The 17,045-nt window shown below is 53.3% G+C and overlaps 1 protein-coding gene across 2 annotated transcripts in view; it reads left to right on the forward strand.

Moving 5' to 3' along the window:
- PTPN1 (protein tyrosine phosphatase non-receptor type 1) overlaps positions 1-17,045 on the forward strand; it is a 69,362-nt gene that overhangs the window by 49,187 nt on the left and 3,130 nt on the right. For both annotated transcript variants that reach the window (XM_078443955.2, XM_078443956.2), the window contains exons 4-9: positions 4,092-4,190; positions 9,635-9,772; positions 12,949-13,158; positions 13,572-13,733; positions 14,106-14,329; positions 16,651-16,822. In XM_078443955.2, coding sequence (XP_078300081.1) covers positions 4,092-4,190; positions 9,635-9,772; positions 12,949-13,158; positions 13,572-13,733; positions 14,106-14,329; positions 16,651-16,822 — 1,005 coding nt within the window. The remainder of the gene's footprint in view (positions 1-4,091; positions 4,191-9,634; positions 9,773-12,948; positions 13,159-13,571; positions 13,734-14,105; positions 14,330-16,650; positions 16,823-17,045) is intronic.

Genomic DNA, 17,045 nt, shown 5'->3' on the forward strand with positions numbered 1-17,045 from the left:
CTTACTGGCATATGACCCCAAGACCACGGGTATCTAGGAAAGACGATAAAGAAATTTCTTTTTACTTAATTTTCTCAAGTCTTAGTCTGTTACCTGTAAGTTGCTCTAAACACTCTGTGTTTCTCTTTTTTTTTTAAAAATTTTTTTTTAATGTTTATTCATTTTTTTTTTTTTTAGAGACAGAGCATGAGCGGGGGGGGGGGGGGGCAGAGAGAGAGGGAGACACAGAATCTGAAGCAGGCTGTAGGCTCTGGGCTGTCAGCACAGAGCCCGACACAGGGCTCGAACCCACCAACTGTGAGACCAGGACCTGGGCCAAAGTTGGATGCTCAACTGACTGAGCCATCCAGGTGCCCCTATGTTACTCACTGTCTTAATCAAACAGCAAGGGGAAACTACTGGAGTGTTTATTTATTTACTTTTTAACGTTTATTCATTTTTGAGAGACAGAGAGAGAGCATGAGTAGGGAAGGGGCAGAGAGAAGGAGATACAGAATCCGAAGCAGGCTCCAGGCTCTGAGCTGTCAGCACAGAGCCCCATGCGGGGCTCGAACTCATGAACTGCCGAGATCATGACCTTGAGCCCAAGTTGGAAGCTCAACCAACTGAGCCACCCAGGCGCCCCTCTCTCTCTGTTTTTTAATCATAATTTTTGCTTTCTCGTTCTATATCAGTTTATCATTCTTTAAAAAAAAATTTTGGGGGGCACCTGGGTGGCTCAGTCGGTTGAGCATTCCGACTTCGGCTCAGGTCATGATCTCGCAGTCTGTGGGTTCAAGCCCTGCGTCGGGCTCTGTGCTGACAGCTCGGAGCCTGGAGCCTGCTTCGGGTTCTGTGTCTCCCTCTGTCTCTGCCCCTCCCCTGCTCATGCTCTGTCGCTCTCTGTCAAGAATAAATAAACATGAAAAAAAATTTATTAAAATTTTTTTTTAGTGCTTGTTTATTTTTGAGAGTGAGAGAGACAGAGCGTGAGCAGGGGAGGGGCAGAGAGAGAGACACACACGCAGAATCAGAAGCAGGCTCCAGGCTCCGAGCTGTCAGCACAGAGCCTGACACGGGGCTCAAACCCACGAACTGCGAGATCATAACCTAAGCTGAAGTAGGACGCTTAACCGACTGAGCCACCCAGGAGTCCCAGTTTATCGTTCTTTTATATGGCTTTGGCATATAGGGTGATTTTGAACATCGTACTTCTGTTTAACATTTAGAGATTAAAATAACGGTGAAGCCAGAAAGCATATGAACAGAGGCTGCTTTAGGGCAGGGAGCTGGGTCAGAGCAAATCTACCGTGGCCCTGCTTTACTGCCCTGTCTTGTCCTGTTCCCCTCCTCTCTGTCCATGAGGACAGTCAGTCTGAGTGCCTCCCAGTGTACAGAACAACAGCCATGCTGTGTTCAGTCCTGGGACCCATTCAGGAAGTTCTTGGTGTATGCACAGGGGGCGGGCCTTTACAAGGCCTCAGGTCAAAGTCTTCCCAGCACCCCTGGGGTGGTTGGGGTAGAGTGATAAGGAAGGAGATCCTGGTGGTGGCAAGCTGGCGGGAAGAGGTTGAGGGAAAAGCAGCTTCTTGGTAACTTCTCTTTTTAGAAGAAGCCAAGTTTTTTACTTCCTGATTTCAGCCGTTCAACTTTGGTGTGGGGTTAGGCAGTCCAAAGCAAAGATAGATAGGGGTATAAAGTCAAATGGAGCGCCAGGATATCACCATGGAAACTTTTACACCACTGCCTTCCCCACCCCCGTGCCCTAGCAGTTACTTGGCACATCTGAAGGTCTCTCTGTTTTGTCAGGTGGTACCATGGACATATCTAGCTGCCTGCACGTCACCCTTTGCCCTGGGATTTATAAAAGGGACTGAAGTAACCTGGCCCCAAAGTTATACCTCTAGACAGTAGGAGTGAAACATTTTCCAAGCTACAAAACCAAGAAAACCCTGCCCATTTTTTATTTTCAGTGTTCATGATGCAAATAATACAAGTCTATAGTCTTTTTTTTTTAGGCCAGTGATGTGGAACTATAGAGAATGATGGCAAAGGTGCCTCTGTTACCTTCACAGTGAAGTGTTGGCTAAGTTGCTGTGTCTCCTTTCAGATTTTATAGGATTTAAAAAAAATTTTTTTAACGTTTATTTATATTTGAGAGAGAGAGGGAGAGAGACAGAGCATGAGCAGGGGAGGGCAGAGTGAGACAGAGACAGAATCTGAAGCAGGCTCCAGGCCCTGAGCCGTCTTCACGGAGTCCAACGTGGGGCTCGAACTCAGGAGCCGTGAGATCGTGACCTGAGCCGAAGTCGGACGCTCAACAGACCAAGCCGCCCAGGTGCCCCACTTACATGATTTTTCAGTCCCTGAGACCCATCCTAAACTAGGGTGATGGGAGGTGGGGAAGGTGGCAGGCTGGGACCTGGTGGGAGCCGCCCCTGTGAGGCCTGGCCCTCATGCCCAACTTGCAGGATGAGAGACCTAGTTGGCCAGCCGGGAGGCCTGGGGCTGTTGTCTGAGGCTCTGGCTGGAGCGCAGATGTGCCCGGTTTAGGCAGCAGGAGGAAGAGGAGTTCAGGAAAGTGAGTGGGCACTGAGGGCTCATGTGGTCAACAAAGGTGTGGTGAGACTTGAAGGGAAAGGAGGCAAAAAATCAGGAGAATTTGGATGAAAATAAGTGAGACTGGAAACCATTCTAGAAGTGGTGCTGGCTGGAGGAGGTGATGCGTTCTGTCACGGAGGTGAAAGGTGATGTCCTTTCCAGGCAGTACTAACAGTTGAGACAAACTGGAGGCGTCCATACTCTTGTATCCAGTAAACACCTATGCCTACTGCCAGTCGGCCCGTACCCCACCATGTCCCGGTGCCCACGCTGGACCCCTTGGGCTACCTAACTGATCATTTGTGACTACATCTTTTATGTTCTTTGGTCCAAGGATGAAGGTGGTCCGTAGTCAGGCATCATTTTTTTTTTTAAGCTTATTTATTTATTTTGAGAGAGAGCATGCATGTGTGAGCAGGGGAGGGGCGGAGAGAGAAGGAGATAGAGAATCCCCAGCAGGCTCCATGCTGTCAGTGCAGAGCCTGACGTGGAGTTCGATCCCACAGACCGTGAGATCATGAACTGAGCCGAAATCAAGAGTTGGGTGCTTAACCGACTGAGCCACCCAGGTGCTCCGGGTTCATCATTGTTTATTTTTTTTAAGCTTATTTATTTTGAAAGAGAGACAAGGGCACCTGGGTGGCTCAGTCACTTTAGTGTCTGACTTCAGCTCAGGTCATGATCTCATGGTTCATGAGTTCGAGCCCTTCGTCGGGCTCTGTGCTGACAGCTTAGAGCCCGGAGCCTGCTTCAGATTGTGTCTCCCTGTCTCTCTGCCCCTCCCCGACTCGTGCTCTGTCTCTCTGTCTCTCGAAAATAAATAAACATTAAAAAGGGAAAAAAAAGAGAAAAGAGACAACACGAGTGGGGGAGGGTCAGAGAGGGAGGGAGAGACAGAGTCCCAACTGACTGAGCCACCCAGGGGCCCCTCATCGTTAGTAATAGTGATAATAGCTAACATTCCACTGGATGTGTACCATGTTCCAGGTGCTACGGTAAGACCTTGACATGAACGGATATAGTTAATATTCCCTTCACAGCCTTGTGAATAAGCACTATGATTGGTTGAGTGAGCTGGGTGGAGAAACTGAGGCATAGAGATGTGAAGTGACTCATCCCAGGTCACGCGGACGATCAGTGATTGGAGCTGAACTGAAGCCACCAGAAGTGTCACCGATGATCACTTCCCCATACTGCCTCTTCCCAGCACCCACTAGCTTTGTGCCATATTCCACTCACCGTCAAGAGGGGCCTCAGTGGAGCCCCTCTGCTAGCCAGCTCAAACCGGAAAGCAGAATCCGCATTTTCTGTCCTCTGCTGGTCAGCCCGGAACCAGCCCTGAGAGGCAGATACAACCTTCCACCACCACTAGGCAGGGAGGGTGGCACCTGTCCCAGCCTCAGCTGCCCTCGTGCCTAAGGGCACTGTCGTCGGCCGACCGCCGGTGGTGAGCTCTCGGTGGAGCGAGTCAGTGTAACATCACGCACACTTTGTGGATTGTGTATTTGCAGGGCCCTTTGCCCAACACGTGTGGTCACTTTTGGGAGATGGTGTGGGAGCAGAAAAGCAGGGGCGTGGTCATGCTCAACAGAGTGATGGAGAAAGGCTCGGTAAGTGACGGATTTATCTGCTCTTTACGTTACCGTCCGTAAGCGTGCCGGTCCGTGAAGTTGTCATTTTTGTCTGAGTCGATTTCTTGAAATTGCTTTTGTATTTCTTTTACGTAATGTCCTTTTTAGTAGAAAAATTCAAAGAAGTGATATACACATGCATGTTTATTGTAAACGAGTCAGAAAAGTAAATGAATTAAGAAGAGGGGAAAAGGTCCCAATTGCCCTTGACCTATCCCTCACTCATCAGTCAGTCTCTCTCCAGAGTGTGTTCATATTTGTTCAGGAACACCCTAGCCTGCGTGCATCTGTCCCTTGAGTCACCGCCCTGGCCTTTCGACTTGTTCTCCTCAGCGTATCCTACACCGAGACCAAGTGTCACCACCCCTTTTCCCAGCTGAAAACCCTTGTGGGGCTCCCACCGCCTCCTGGGATGTGCCCGTTGTGGCTACAGGACCAGTTAACCGGGACCCCGGTTTCCCACATCCATCCCCGGACTCCAGCCAGAACACACGTCTGTTGTTTCAGTTCTCTGGACCAGTCTGAGTCACTGTCCCACCCCAGCCCTCTTGCAGGTATCTCCAGTGGCTTCCCTCGAGTCAGCCACGGCTCATGCTCTCCCGCCCATCTCATCGTGTGGGTTGCCCGTTACAGGCCCGTCTCCCGTGCGAGGTGATATAGTGTGCGGGGCACAGTGGCGTCAACGTAGCGAATAGACGCCACACCCCTGCTACCTGGCTCCTTCCCTCCTCTCCCGGCCGGGGGCTCTCCAGCCTTGGCAGTGGAGGCCCTGGGAGAAAGCGAGCAGAGGAATGCGGACACCAGTAGGAATGAGTGGCCAGGAGCAGAGAACGGCGTGTGCCCAGGCTTTGCCAGGAGCCGGCCCTGTGCTCTGGGGCTCACCCGGGCCACTGCGCTCACAGCTGTCCTGGCCGCCTCGGGTCCCGGCTTGCCAGGAGAGCAGAAGGCTCCAGAGAAGCCGACCCTCCAAAGAAAGCACACTCGTGGCCCTAGAGGGTAAAAATACAAGTGCAGAGAAGTAACATCGAAGGGGACTTGAGCAGTGAGACAAAGGGAAGCACCCCCCACGGAGCCCCCCCCTCCCCCCCGTCCCCCCCAAGAACCATTCGTAGTTACAGCCCACGGCACGACGGCGCATGTTGAGAATCAGGCTTTTTGCCTCTGCGCCCTTAATCTTAAAGTATTTATTTGCTCGATAACAACAGATGGAGAACTTACCTGAGCGTTCAAAGAATGAAATCCTGCTTCTTAGAAAATTGTTTTCAGTGAAAGTGGTTTTTCATGTTTTCTGCTTCAGTGGCTTGATTAGTAAAATGTGAAGTTACAAATGTGGAGCCACCTCCCACCTGTCACCACTCTTGTCAGCAATTTAGAATAAAGAGACAAATGTTAGGTTCCCACAGTATACACTCTCTGCAAGGGAAAGTGAAACGTGGTGGCCTGGCCACACGTTCAGCACCCGGTAGCATCCAGGGTCTCGAAACATCAGCACCGCTGACACGGGAGGACACGGGAGGCTGCTGGGCAGCGGCCCTGGCCTCCACCCACGAGATGCCGCTAGCCTGCCCGCCCCACCGGCGGCAATCAGAAGGTCTCCAGACATTGTCCAAATCTGTGCAAAATCGCCCCCAGTTGCGAAGCACTGTTCTGGATGGTATTGAGGCTTGGGAAGTTTCTTTTTTATAAATTTTTTTGAGTTTGTTTGTTTTTTGAGAGAGGGAGGGAGCACGAGTGTGAGTGGAGGAGGGACAGAGAGAGGGGGAAAGAAAGAATCCCAAGCAGGCTCCACACAGCGCGGAGCCCGATGAAGGGCTCCAGCTCCCAAACCGCGAGGTCACGACCCGAGCCAAAACCAAGAGTCAGACGCTTAACCGACTGAGCCACCCAGGCGCCCTGAAGGGTAGGGAATTTTAAATCGAGTTGTTGATCCAGAAATCATTGGACATGGTAGCGTTTCCTTTTTATTTGGTACTGAAGGTTTGGGCGAAACCTCTTTGCCGCTGGCACAGTCCCGCAGGGGCGCTGTCGTGACGTCGGCACTGCGTGCTGCTCACCGGGCCTGTGCTTGGTTGCCCGCCGTCCAAGGCTGACCGTAAATGGACCATCCATCCTCTGACAGTTTTTCCCCTTGGCCGTTGAAAGAAAAAAAGGAAACCTGGCTAGTTGATTCTCTCGTACTTTACTGTGATCGTGTGACGTTAGTCTCGGTTTTCCTTTGTAACTGTCCTTCCCGCTCAGGGTCATGCACACCGACGTGGAAAGTGGTGAATGGTTTGAGGTTCTTAAAGCTTCTTGGGGTCAGCAGTTTCAGTCCAGCGTCGATATTATCATCCCCATTAGAGCTGACTGGGGAAAATTGTAAGAGGCTGCAGTGCCTTATTTGCTTAGCTAATCTAATTATAAACCGTGCAGCCATCCCACGGTACGAACCAGCTTGCAGAGCATTTCCGTGTGATGCGTGTTTGTTTTCTGGTTTCCTTCCTTCTCTGAGTAGTGTAGGACATGCCCCTCTTATTTCTGGCAGAGCTGGCCGTTAACCCTTTTGGGACCTTGTGCTTCCTGGAAAACAGTAGTGCGGGAAATGTGTGTTAGACTGCGCTCATCCAGGTACCCGAAGGTCTCGGTTCGATTTCCAGCTTGAGCGGAGACGTGTCCGTGAAGAGTGTGTATGTGGGGAAGGGCAGGGGTGGTGGCTGTTTAGGCAGGGCGGACAAGCAAGGTGCTGTTTAACCAGAAGCACCGCCTGTATCTCTCTCCCGAAACCCCAGCTAAAGGTGCTGTTTGATTTCAGTGCTTTTGCACACGAGACGCTCCGGATTTGTATCACGGGAACTTCAGGCTTCATCCGTCTGCTCAGTTAGCTCTCTGGCTTGTCACTCCTTGGGAAAGCCGACTCCTCCGTCACAGGGTCACCCCAGGTGTCATTCATGGATTTTTCTAAAGGTGCCTGGCTGTTTTGGAAGGCCGGGGCCTCTGTCGCCCATCCAGCTTCCAGGTGGTAACGGCAGCCACGACAGCCACCGGCGTGTTGGTGCTGCCACGGTGACGTTTGGTGCCGGCCCAGGACGTGGCACGATTCGAATCCTGGTGAAGGACTGCTTTCGAGTAAGATAAATCTCCTTCTCGGGTTGGTGTGTGTCAGTTTAAAGGCTAGCAGGAAGTAGTGATCTCGTGCTTCAGTTTTTTGTTTTGTTTTATTTTGTGTGTTAAAACAAAAATTCGTACAGGAAATGACAGCAAGCAGAGCATGGCATGTTACCGCGAATGCCTGAGAGCTCTTAAAAATAAACACCGCTCGATGCATACTTCGTGCGTGCCAGGATTGCACACTTCTTGCGGACTTTCTTTGGAGGTAGTAGGCGTCCAGAATCTCGGGCTTGTACCTGATCGCGGAGGTTTCTTAGGCTTTATATGCAGTTTTGAAAGTGAGTGTTTGCTGTGTGGAGGTGAAATTTGAAAGACTCTTTCTTCCCTGCCCATGAGACCCGAAAGCATTGGCCTCTTCTTTGGCAGCGACCGGCCGTTCTGCCTTCCCGCTTCTCTGCTCGCTCGTGGCCCTGGGTGCGTGCTCCAGCTCATGCGGTGTTGCGCCCGCCAGGGCAGGCTCTTTGGTTCTGGGCTCTTCAGGAGCCGCATGGCCCTGATGGTTGGAAGCGTGGAAATAAATGCATCCTTTAAACCTCTTCTGTTGCCAGTGCTGGCTGCCCTGCCCACTTTGGCTGAGCAGGGGGCCTTGCCTCGTCGCTGATGCTTTGCGTCCCGAGCGGCAGAATTACCTTGAGGCCGACAGATTGGCCGTGTTCCGGGGGTTCATCTTTGGCGTTCAGTGTCAGGGAGGTGATCTGGGTGAAACTGGCCGGGTCTTTCAAACAGGCCCTGTCCGGGCTCTTTCGAAAGCCGTGTGGGCCTTCTGTTTCGGAACAGTGACGTCGATGCTACGCTGACATCACGATCTGGTGTCTGTTGGGGTGTTTCTCCTTTTTCTGTGGTTGCAGAACAGCTGCAGCTGGGCCGCGTGCGGCTTCGTTAGAGCAGGCCTGGTGGGCCTTCGTGCTTCTGTCTCTGGTCTGCTGAGGAGCATCCTGGCTCTTTGCTGCCCAGGGGACACCGTGGGCTCCTGGGCCTTCTGCCAGAGTCACCGTGGTCTGTCCCTGCCCCCCTGTTGCTCTTCTGGCACTGGCTTCTGGGCAGTCACTGCCTGGGAAACCCCAGTCATCCCCCCAAGTGCACCCCTGTCAGAGGCCACTCCTTCCGTATGGTTTTCCCTGATCTCTTTCCTGTAACCTCAGCTGGCCTGGAACATTATTCCCCTCTTCTGAATTCCCATTGCACGCCCACAGGGGTTCCTCCTGCCACACCACCTCGTCACTGCTTAGCACGAACAGTCTCTCTCCTGACCGGCAGGCTGGCCCTGCAGGGTTCCTTCCACCTCCTGTGGCATTTCAGACACAGCACCCTGTGCCTCGGAGAAGGTACTGAGTGGGCCAGTGCGTGTTCAGTTGCAACTGGCTTGGATTTGTGCCATTTCCCAAAGAGCTGTTTACGTCCACTGGTACTTCATGTGGCGGAAATCATGTCTTTGGGGGTTCCCTCTTTCTGGGCACCTTGTCTGACCTTGTGGTTCATAGACCTTCAGCTTAGCCCCCATCTATCAGCTGTTTTGGTCCAAAATGTTCACCAACAAACAGAAATGTCTGCCGTGGAAACCTAGTTGAAGGTATGCCACTAAATTTGAGTCCCAATTTTTTCTTGAACTCTAAATAAAACCAAATTTGGGGGGTTTGCTTACTTTGAAGAAAAAGTTCATGAGCTACATTTAAATGAAGACCTGAAATTATTCCTGAAATTCTTAAACTAGAAAATCAAAAGGATTTTTCAGCACCCACCCAAACCAGAATGAAAGGGTGGGATACAGCAGTGGGTGATCCCGAGCCCCGGAGGAGCCCGTCTCCTGCCTTCTCTAAACATCCAGCCTGTTCACCGTGTTCCACTGTCTCCTCTAGACGTGGTTATTTTCCCCAGGGTAAGGAGTCTACGTTGTGCCAACGGCACTGACCAGTTCTTGGTAGTCTTCCAGATGGCTGTGCAAGTAGAGTCTGTGAGAGACTAAAGCTTTTGTACGGTTTGACTTCGCTTCATAGATGGTCTGGAAGGACCAGACCCCTGGAGCGCCTCATGGTGGGGAGAGCCAGGGAGCAGCTGCGTTTGGAGGTCCGAGCCCTCTCTGCCCAGCTAGTCCTGGTTTGGGTCTTCACCCCCTTCCCGTCTCCCCAAGAGGCAGGTTGTGCTGACGGTGACTTCCAAGGTCAGAAAACTCCCGGTTTCCCCGTTGGGTTGTCCTAAAGCGCGTGGAAGGCACCTTGTACCTCCCTTCATAGGAAAACCGTCCGTGGCTCACAGTAATGCATCCTTTTCTCTTCTAGTTAAAATGTGCGCAGTACTGGCCTCAGAAAGAAGAAAAAGAAATGATCTTTGAAGACACAAATTTGAAACTAACCTTGATCTCTGAAGATATTAAGTCGTATTACACGGTGCGGCAGCTAGAATTGGAAGACCTTACAGTGAGTATCGCGTGCTGTTCCGTACTTCGGACGGGCCCTGGCTGAGATGTCTTTTCACCTGGGTCATACTGCCTAACCCCGGTTTTTCCGGTCCCTCCCTCGCCACAGAGCTCCCTCCCTAAACTGGAACGCCAGTTCATCACGGCTTTTAGGGAAAGGGGGGTTTCTCATCTAAAACTTCTCCGTTCCTGTCTTTGCAACCGCAGAGGGACTGAAACGGTGGCCTGCATGTCACGTAGCAGCCGCTGCCTCTTTTGTCGTCCACGGTCTCTTTAGCGCGAAGCGAGGGAAGAAGGGCCCTTCTGGGGCTGAGTTCACGGTCGATGAGGTCTTGGGTTTGCTCGTTGTGGAAGAATTTATAACACCAGCTGCTGGCTGTCATTGCAAGCTGGTCTTGAAACGGGCCAAGGCGCGGGGCTGAGAAGCTGTACCGCACAAGGCCCGCGTGGGGGTTCCAAACAGCCCAGCAGGAGCGCTCGCCTTGTGGGGACCCTCTACCAGTACTCGCAGCCGCGGGTGGGAGCTCCCAGCAGCTCCCGGGGACGTCCGCAGCGAGGGCGGCCAGCCACCACCTTCTGGAACGTAGCTGCGTGGGGTGGATTCCTGGCCCCGCCGTGTCAGACTGTCAGCCTTCGGGTGGAGGGGCATCGTGTCTCCCCGTGTCTCCGTTTCCCCTTCGCTCAGAGGGGGGTTTTGTAAGGGTTCAGAAGGTAACATAGGGGAAGAGGTAGAACAGCACTGGGTCAGCAGGTACCGTGGAGTCGAGGTAACGGGTTTGGCCCGGGAGCAGCGCGCACCCACAGATGGAAGGGCAGGCGGGATCGCGGCTCGCCGGGCTGCGCCGAGGTGAGTCTGCCCCCGAGGTTTATTCACGTGCCAGTTTTAAACTTCCTGCTTTCCAGTGCACATGACTCCTGTTGTTGCATTGCTAATTGAAACAAGATCTAGCCCTCCGCGCGGGTGACCACGAAGCAGAGGAGAGGTTGAAGTCGCGTGGCTTCCGCGAGCACCGCGGGGCACTTCCCGAGTGCTGTCTCTTCTCTGTGTGACGGCTCTGCAGCCGTGATCCTGCTGCAGCCACACACGCGGGCTCCAGGGCTGTGATTTATGGAGGGGTTTGACGGAGGATTTTCAGGAATAATGTTGGCAGCGTGTTGGAATGTGCCTGGAGGATTATGCACTGGACTTTCTTCTGCATGCTCTTTAAATTTTGCAAGCCTAACACGAAGCGCGACTTCTGGTAAACTCTTGAGACGATATCTCCGGCTCGTTGAGGGAAATGGAATTCTGACCGAGCAGAAGCGGCCCGTGCTGTGTTTGCAGAATACGTGCAGCAGTGTGGAGGTTTTGATGTTGAGAAGATCTGGTCGCTCTAACAGACTTTGTTTTGAAAAATTCTTTTCTCAGCCGTGTGTCTGTTGAGACACAGGTCTAGAATGGATTCCTTGAGAAAGAGGTGGGCAGGTGTGCGAGAGGGGATGAACAGGAGATAACCGTCCCTTTTTAAGGATTGAAAGAAAGAACTTGCTTTTGGTATATTTTCTCCCCCCCCCCCCCCATTTTTAAATCTATTTTTAAGTGTTTTTCTTTCCCTAAAAACCAGAAAGGGCATTTCTCATTTTCAGCCACCCAAGGAGACCATTTTCTAGGGAGGAAGAAAATGGCATTGCCTAGTGTGGTTCTATAAATCATCTTCATGTCACCGGCAGATTCTTCCAGTTCAGCAGAAGGGTGTCTGTGTGTCAGAGCTGGTGCAGGGTTACATATGTATATGTGTTGCTGATGTAAAGTCACTGGGGTTTTCTGTAGGCTCTCTCATACGTTTTCATCCCACTGAGCCCCAGGAAGGCGGTCACAACTAAAGCTAAGCTCTGGGAGGGCAAGGACAGTGTCTTTGCCACATGGCTGGCACATGGCAGGCACTTTGGGCACATTTTGTTAAGTGAGGGGAGGCATGGCATTGTTGGTGAGCAGGCCTCTGGCCCAGGCCCAGGCCTTTGCCGCCAGCTGCTCTCCAGGTGACCTAGGCACTGACATGGCCCTTGGCACTGCGTGGCAGGGAGATAGATAGATGCTCAAGGCGGTGTGGTTCCTGTCTGCATGTCTTCTTCCTGTGCCCACTTTGGCGAGGCCGGCGGGCGTACCTACCCCATAGTAAGACTGGCTCCCGTGAATGGTGTGCCCTTCGCCGAGCAAAATCTTGAGTGCTCTCCTCCCACTGAGAACTACGTTTTGATCATTTCTGCCGGAGGCCAGGTGTCCACCCTGGGGGTGGACTCTTTGTAGGTTCAGAAGGAGGAGCAGAGCTGAAAGTGGCACCAGAGGGCCACTCTTCTTGCTGTTGCACTGGGAGCAGACTGGGCCAGGGGAGAAACACTTGGGGACGAGGACCAGGGTCTTCCTTGCAAAAGTTCCTGCCGCAGGCTCTGAACACGGGCTCTGGAGTCCAAACTGAAACTCCTGCTTCCTCACTTAATGGAGGGTCAGCCTCCGAGCCTCAGTCTCCTAACCAAGAAGAGGGGAATAGTGGGCGTACACGCCCCCAAAGGGTTAACGTGAGAATTCAGTGAGCTGATGCGTCTGGTGCTAGAACGCGGTGGGGCGGGTTGGGGCTGGTGGGGTCGACACCTTCCTCCTCAGCTGGGTCATCGAGCCACACGTGGCAGCCACCGAGCCTTGGAGACGGAGCTGGTTCCTTTTTTTCTCTAAAATGGCAAGAAGCCCGGGATGACCCAGAGCTGGTGCCACATGCACAGAGTTACGTTTTTCCTCTTTCGTGGGAAGCCTTACAGGGCTCGAGGACAGGACCGCCGTGGGCGGCGACGCGGCATCATTGTGCCTCGTGGGGCAGAGAGAAATCACTTGTAACCGTGAAGACGGCAGAGGTGATAGGGGCACCGGAGGAGAGATGTGGGTGAGGATGTTCCATATGCTAAAGGAAGGGACGTCAAGGCAGGTGTCCAGTGTCGGGCACCTCAGTGCTTGGAATTCCTTGACTCGGCGAGTGGACGGGAGGAGATCCGGAAATGTGAGAGGTGAAGCTGCTCTTAGAGTGAGATGGGGGCCTGGTGGGGGCGACTCTTCGTGCTTACTCGGAAGCAGTGATTTCTGTACAGATGATTGTCTCAGAATTGGCATGAGGTGTTTTTTTGGTTTTGTTTTTGTTTTTCTTTCAGTCTCAAGAAACTCGAGAGATCCTACATTTCCACTATACCACGTGGCCTGACTTTGGCGTCCCAGAATCGCCAGCTTCGTTCCTGAACTTCCTTTTTAAAGTCCGCGAGTCAGGGTCACTCAGCACGGAGCATGGCCCTATCGTGGTGCACTGTAGTGCGGGCATCGGCAGGTCGGGGACCTTCTGTCTGGCTGACACCTGCCTCCTGCTGGTGAGGAGGCCCCTGAAGACCCTGGGAAGAGAAGGGAACCCATTGAACATCTCTTGTGGCCTCTGCCCACGGCTTCTCTGCCATGGTCTCTGCAGTGAACTAGCAACGATCTTCCATTTTTAACACTTGCCCTCCTGTGAGAGTAGCTCTACCCTAAGAAGCTTTTGTTCAGGGGGATATTCTTCAGTTGAATTGCAGAATCGAGGAAGGTCCAAAGAATGCTCTTCTCTCATTCTTTCCCCTGTGCTCTGGTGGTCCCCATTTTGCTGCATTTACTCACATTGTCTCCAATTCCGCCTCCCCATGGCCATTTTTGGCTGAGTAGAAACCAGAGCACTCCTCCAGAACATGGAAAAATCACATTGTACTTGAGAGTCGGAGCTGACTCGGGGTGTCTCCTCTCTGGCTTTCAGATGGACAAGAGGAAAGATCCTTCTTCTGTTGATATCAAGAAAGTTCTGTTAGAAATGAGGAAATTTCGGATGGGACTGATCCAGACAGCAGACCAGCTCCGTTTCTCCTACCTAGCTGTGATCGAAGGTGCCAAATTCATCATGGGAGACTCTTCAGTACAGGTAAGCATTGCTTCCGCTTTTCATCCAGGTGTGTTGATCTCGAACTTTTGTCTCTGAAGGAGGCTGTCAGCTGTGAAAGTTCAAACCCTAGCACGTGTCAGAAGAAATAGCTGTCCTTCGTGTTTAAAAAGCTAGAAAGCTGCGGAAACGTTCACCACGTTCCGGTTTCTGCCTTTGACGTGTTGACGTAGAGAACGTTGATGGGGAGAGTAGACTTTATTTTCGAAAGATTTCACCTTCCGAGTATATGTGTCTGCAGCCCCAAGGAGCAGAGAAAGCCCCTCACCTCTGCTCGCCTAAAGGGGAGCAGATTTCCTGACACATCAGCCCAGTGTGAATACGAATGGAACTTTCTCTCGCTGCTTTCTCCAGGAGCAATGGAAGGAGCTCTCCCACGAGGACCTGGAGCCCCCACCCGAACACGTCCCCCCTCCTCCCCGGCCGCCCAAACGAATCCTGGAGCCACACAATGGGAAGTGCAAGGAATTCTTCCCAAACCACCAGTGGGTAAAGGACGAAACCGGGGAGGATAAAGAAGACTGCCCCGTCAAGGAAGAAACCAGAACCCCCTTAAACGTCCCTTGCAGCGTGGAAAGGTAAGGCGAGGGGGGCCTGGCTTATTGGGGTGAGGGGATGTGACCTTCCAGTTGAGAGACGCGTGTTGCCATTGAAACCCTGTGGACACAGCCTCCTCCTGGCAAGCGTAGCTTCTGTGTCTTTGAAGAATGAGGCCCCAGAGACATCCAGCCACAGGTTGGTCCGGTGAAGTGACCCAGTTCGGTGGGGCTCTAGCACCACCTTGTGGCACCCATTGGAACCAGAGATTCGCAGGACAGTCCTGCTCGGAAATGACCTTGCCCTCCCTCAGGCTTCCAGCCAGTCCTGAAACGTGATATCCAGGTCAGACCGCTACACTTTCAGCCCCCAAATGGTCCTTCTGGAAGTTTCACCTTTTCGTGTGCTCTTGATTAACTTAATGCCATTTAACCAAGATTATTGAGTACCTATTGGTACACGTGAAGTACTGAGATCGCTAGAACATGGCCCCTGGTCTGTGTTCTAGAAGATTTTGTGGGGACAGAGACCGTAGGTTATGGTTGGGAGCCTGGGGACAGTAAGGAGACGGAAGTGCAAGCTGCGGCGGTCAGCCTTAGCAGCGAGACGCTCAGCCTTCTCCGGGTGCTCAAGGAAGGCTGCCCACGTGAGGCGTGGAAGCTTGGAGAACAAAGGGAGGCAGGCCTGAGCCAGAGCCTCTGGAGGCAGTGCCCTTGGTCCCTGATTTTTGGATGAGTGTGTGCTGTGCCCCCAGCATCTGTCCACGTCTAGAAATTTAGCGCGTGGCAGTTCGCAGACAGGTGTGCAAGAGATGTACAGGTGGAGGTGTTCGTTGTGGCATCGTTTGCAGTGGTGAAGAATCAGAGCTGAGCCAGTTGTATATCCAGGGATTTGATAAGTTGTGCTTTCTCCTACCTAGGGATGTTCTGGAACTGTTAAAGGACAGGATCGGGAATTATACTCAAGAAAGCAGGTTGTACGTGGTGGGTGCCCCAGTGGTCCTCTGGCTACATCGATCATCAGAATCTTAACCTGGGCACCTTGCTAAATGCTGGTTGCCAGGCCCCAGTCCTGACCTATGAAGTTGAGTCACCAGGGTCCTCCTGCAGCTGGGTGCCTGTCACAACAACATCCCATCTGGTTCTAGGGCTTGAGGAAGGTCTGTGCAGCGGGGCCTCCCAGAGCAGGTCCAGGTGACGTGCAGAGCGATAGCTCGGTGACGGTCCCCCAGGGAGACTGTGCCTAGCTTCCAAGGGCCTCTGGTGACGTTCTCAGGGCGGGCCAGTGTGCTGCATCTGAGGGCCTGCTGAGAGTCGAGGGTGAGAGAGGAGAGAGCTGACACGTGACTGGTGTCCAGTTTGTCACCTGTACTGGTTGAGACTGGCGAAGAGTGGTGGCTTTCACACTGTGTATGTGAAGGTGGTAGGGAGGGAAGGGCGGATCTGGGAAGATAGAAGCCAAAGAGCTCCAGGAGGAAGCGCGGCCATGCTAAGAACGTACCTGCCTCCGGACAGCAGTGGGGGCCCGCGTGCACACAGACCTGGGCCCCGCGGCCAGGGCTCGCGGCTGCGTGCCGGAAAGCGGGTGCTTTGTACCGCCGCCTCCTGTCTCCTGGGAAGGGGGTGCCTCAGGGTGGTCCTGCCAGTCACACAAGATGCTGCTGGGGTAGAAAGACCCTGGAGTGGCCTGTGAGAAGCAGGACGTCTTGTGGTCAGGGCCTCTCGAGGGAGGCCAGGGTGGAGGAAAGGGAGAGGCCTGGAGGAGGTGGTGAGGAGAAGAGGGGCCTCTGCTGGCCTCTCTGAGACAGCCCTGGAGCGAGAACACCGTGCACATCGTCCCCGCAGGGTGTCTCTGGCTCGCCACCAGAAGGGCAGCCAGGGTCCTGGCAGGATTGGGTTGGTGCTGGGGACGCGAGCCTGGCACAGGGCGGGCTGAGGGGCACAGGGATGTGTGATGTCCCCGGGTCAGCCAGCAGCGACAGAGGCTCCTGGGGAGAGGGTGGTAGAGTGCGGGCCACACCATTGCCTTCTGTGATCTAGAACAGAACGTTCTCCAAGCAAACCCCAGGACAAACAAGCACCTGTCTTTGCACCAGTGGCTGTATTTGTCCTCGGAGTCTTACCCACCCCCATCACCAAGGAGTCCACTGGTCTCCGGAACCATACCTTGGCGATGGAGACCGCCTGGGTCTCGGGGCGGGTGGCTGTGGGGGTGCCAAGTGGGCTTCAGGCCGGTGTCCCCATCGCCAAGGTTTCTTTACACATGGCTCGTGTTTTTCTTAGAATTCCAACTGTCATCATAGCGTCCTCGGCATCGTTTTCCCTAGAGTGGGTAACCGGTGTCCGTCCCTCTCCTCCCTCAGCACGAGTCCAGACACTGAAGTCAGAAGGCGGGTCACGGGGGCAGGTCCTGCCCAGGGGGAGCCATCACCGCCCAAGGAGGAGCAGGACCAGGCGCTGACTCCCTGGAAGCCCTTCCTGGTCAACATGTGCATGGCCACGGTCCTCACGGCCGGCGCGTACCTCTGCTACAGGGTATGTTTTCACTGATGGACGTGCTGGCAAGACCTCGTGTACAGAAAGCACTGGCCGACAGCCCGGCGTTAGCATTCAGTGCTGTGGAAGGATCTGAGCCAGTCTCAGAAGAAACAGAGCAGAGGTTTTTAAAGTCTGGAACTGTGAAGGGCTAACGAGAGAATTGAGGATTGATGCACCGGGGTTTTAAGGAGCCCTGTGGTCCCAAGAATATACGAGTCTA

The sequence above is a fragment of the Panthera onca genome, chromosome A3 (genome assembly GCF_046562875.1).
Source record: "Panthera onca isolate mPanOnc1 chromosome A3, mPanOnc1 haplotype 2, whole genome shotgun sequence".
In the NCBI taxonomy this organism is placed as follows: Eukaryota; Metazoa; Chordata; class Mammalia; order Carnivora; family Felidae; genus Panthera; species Panthera onca.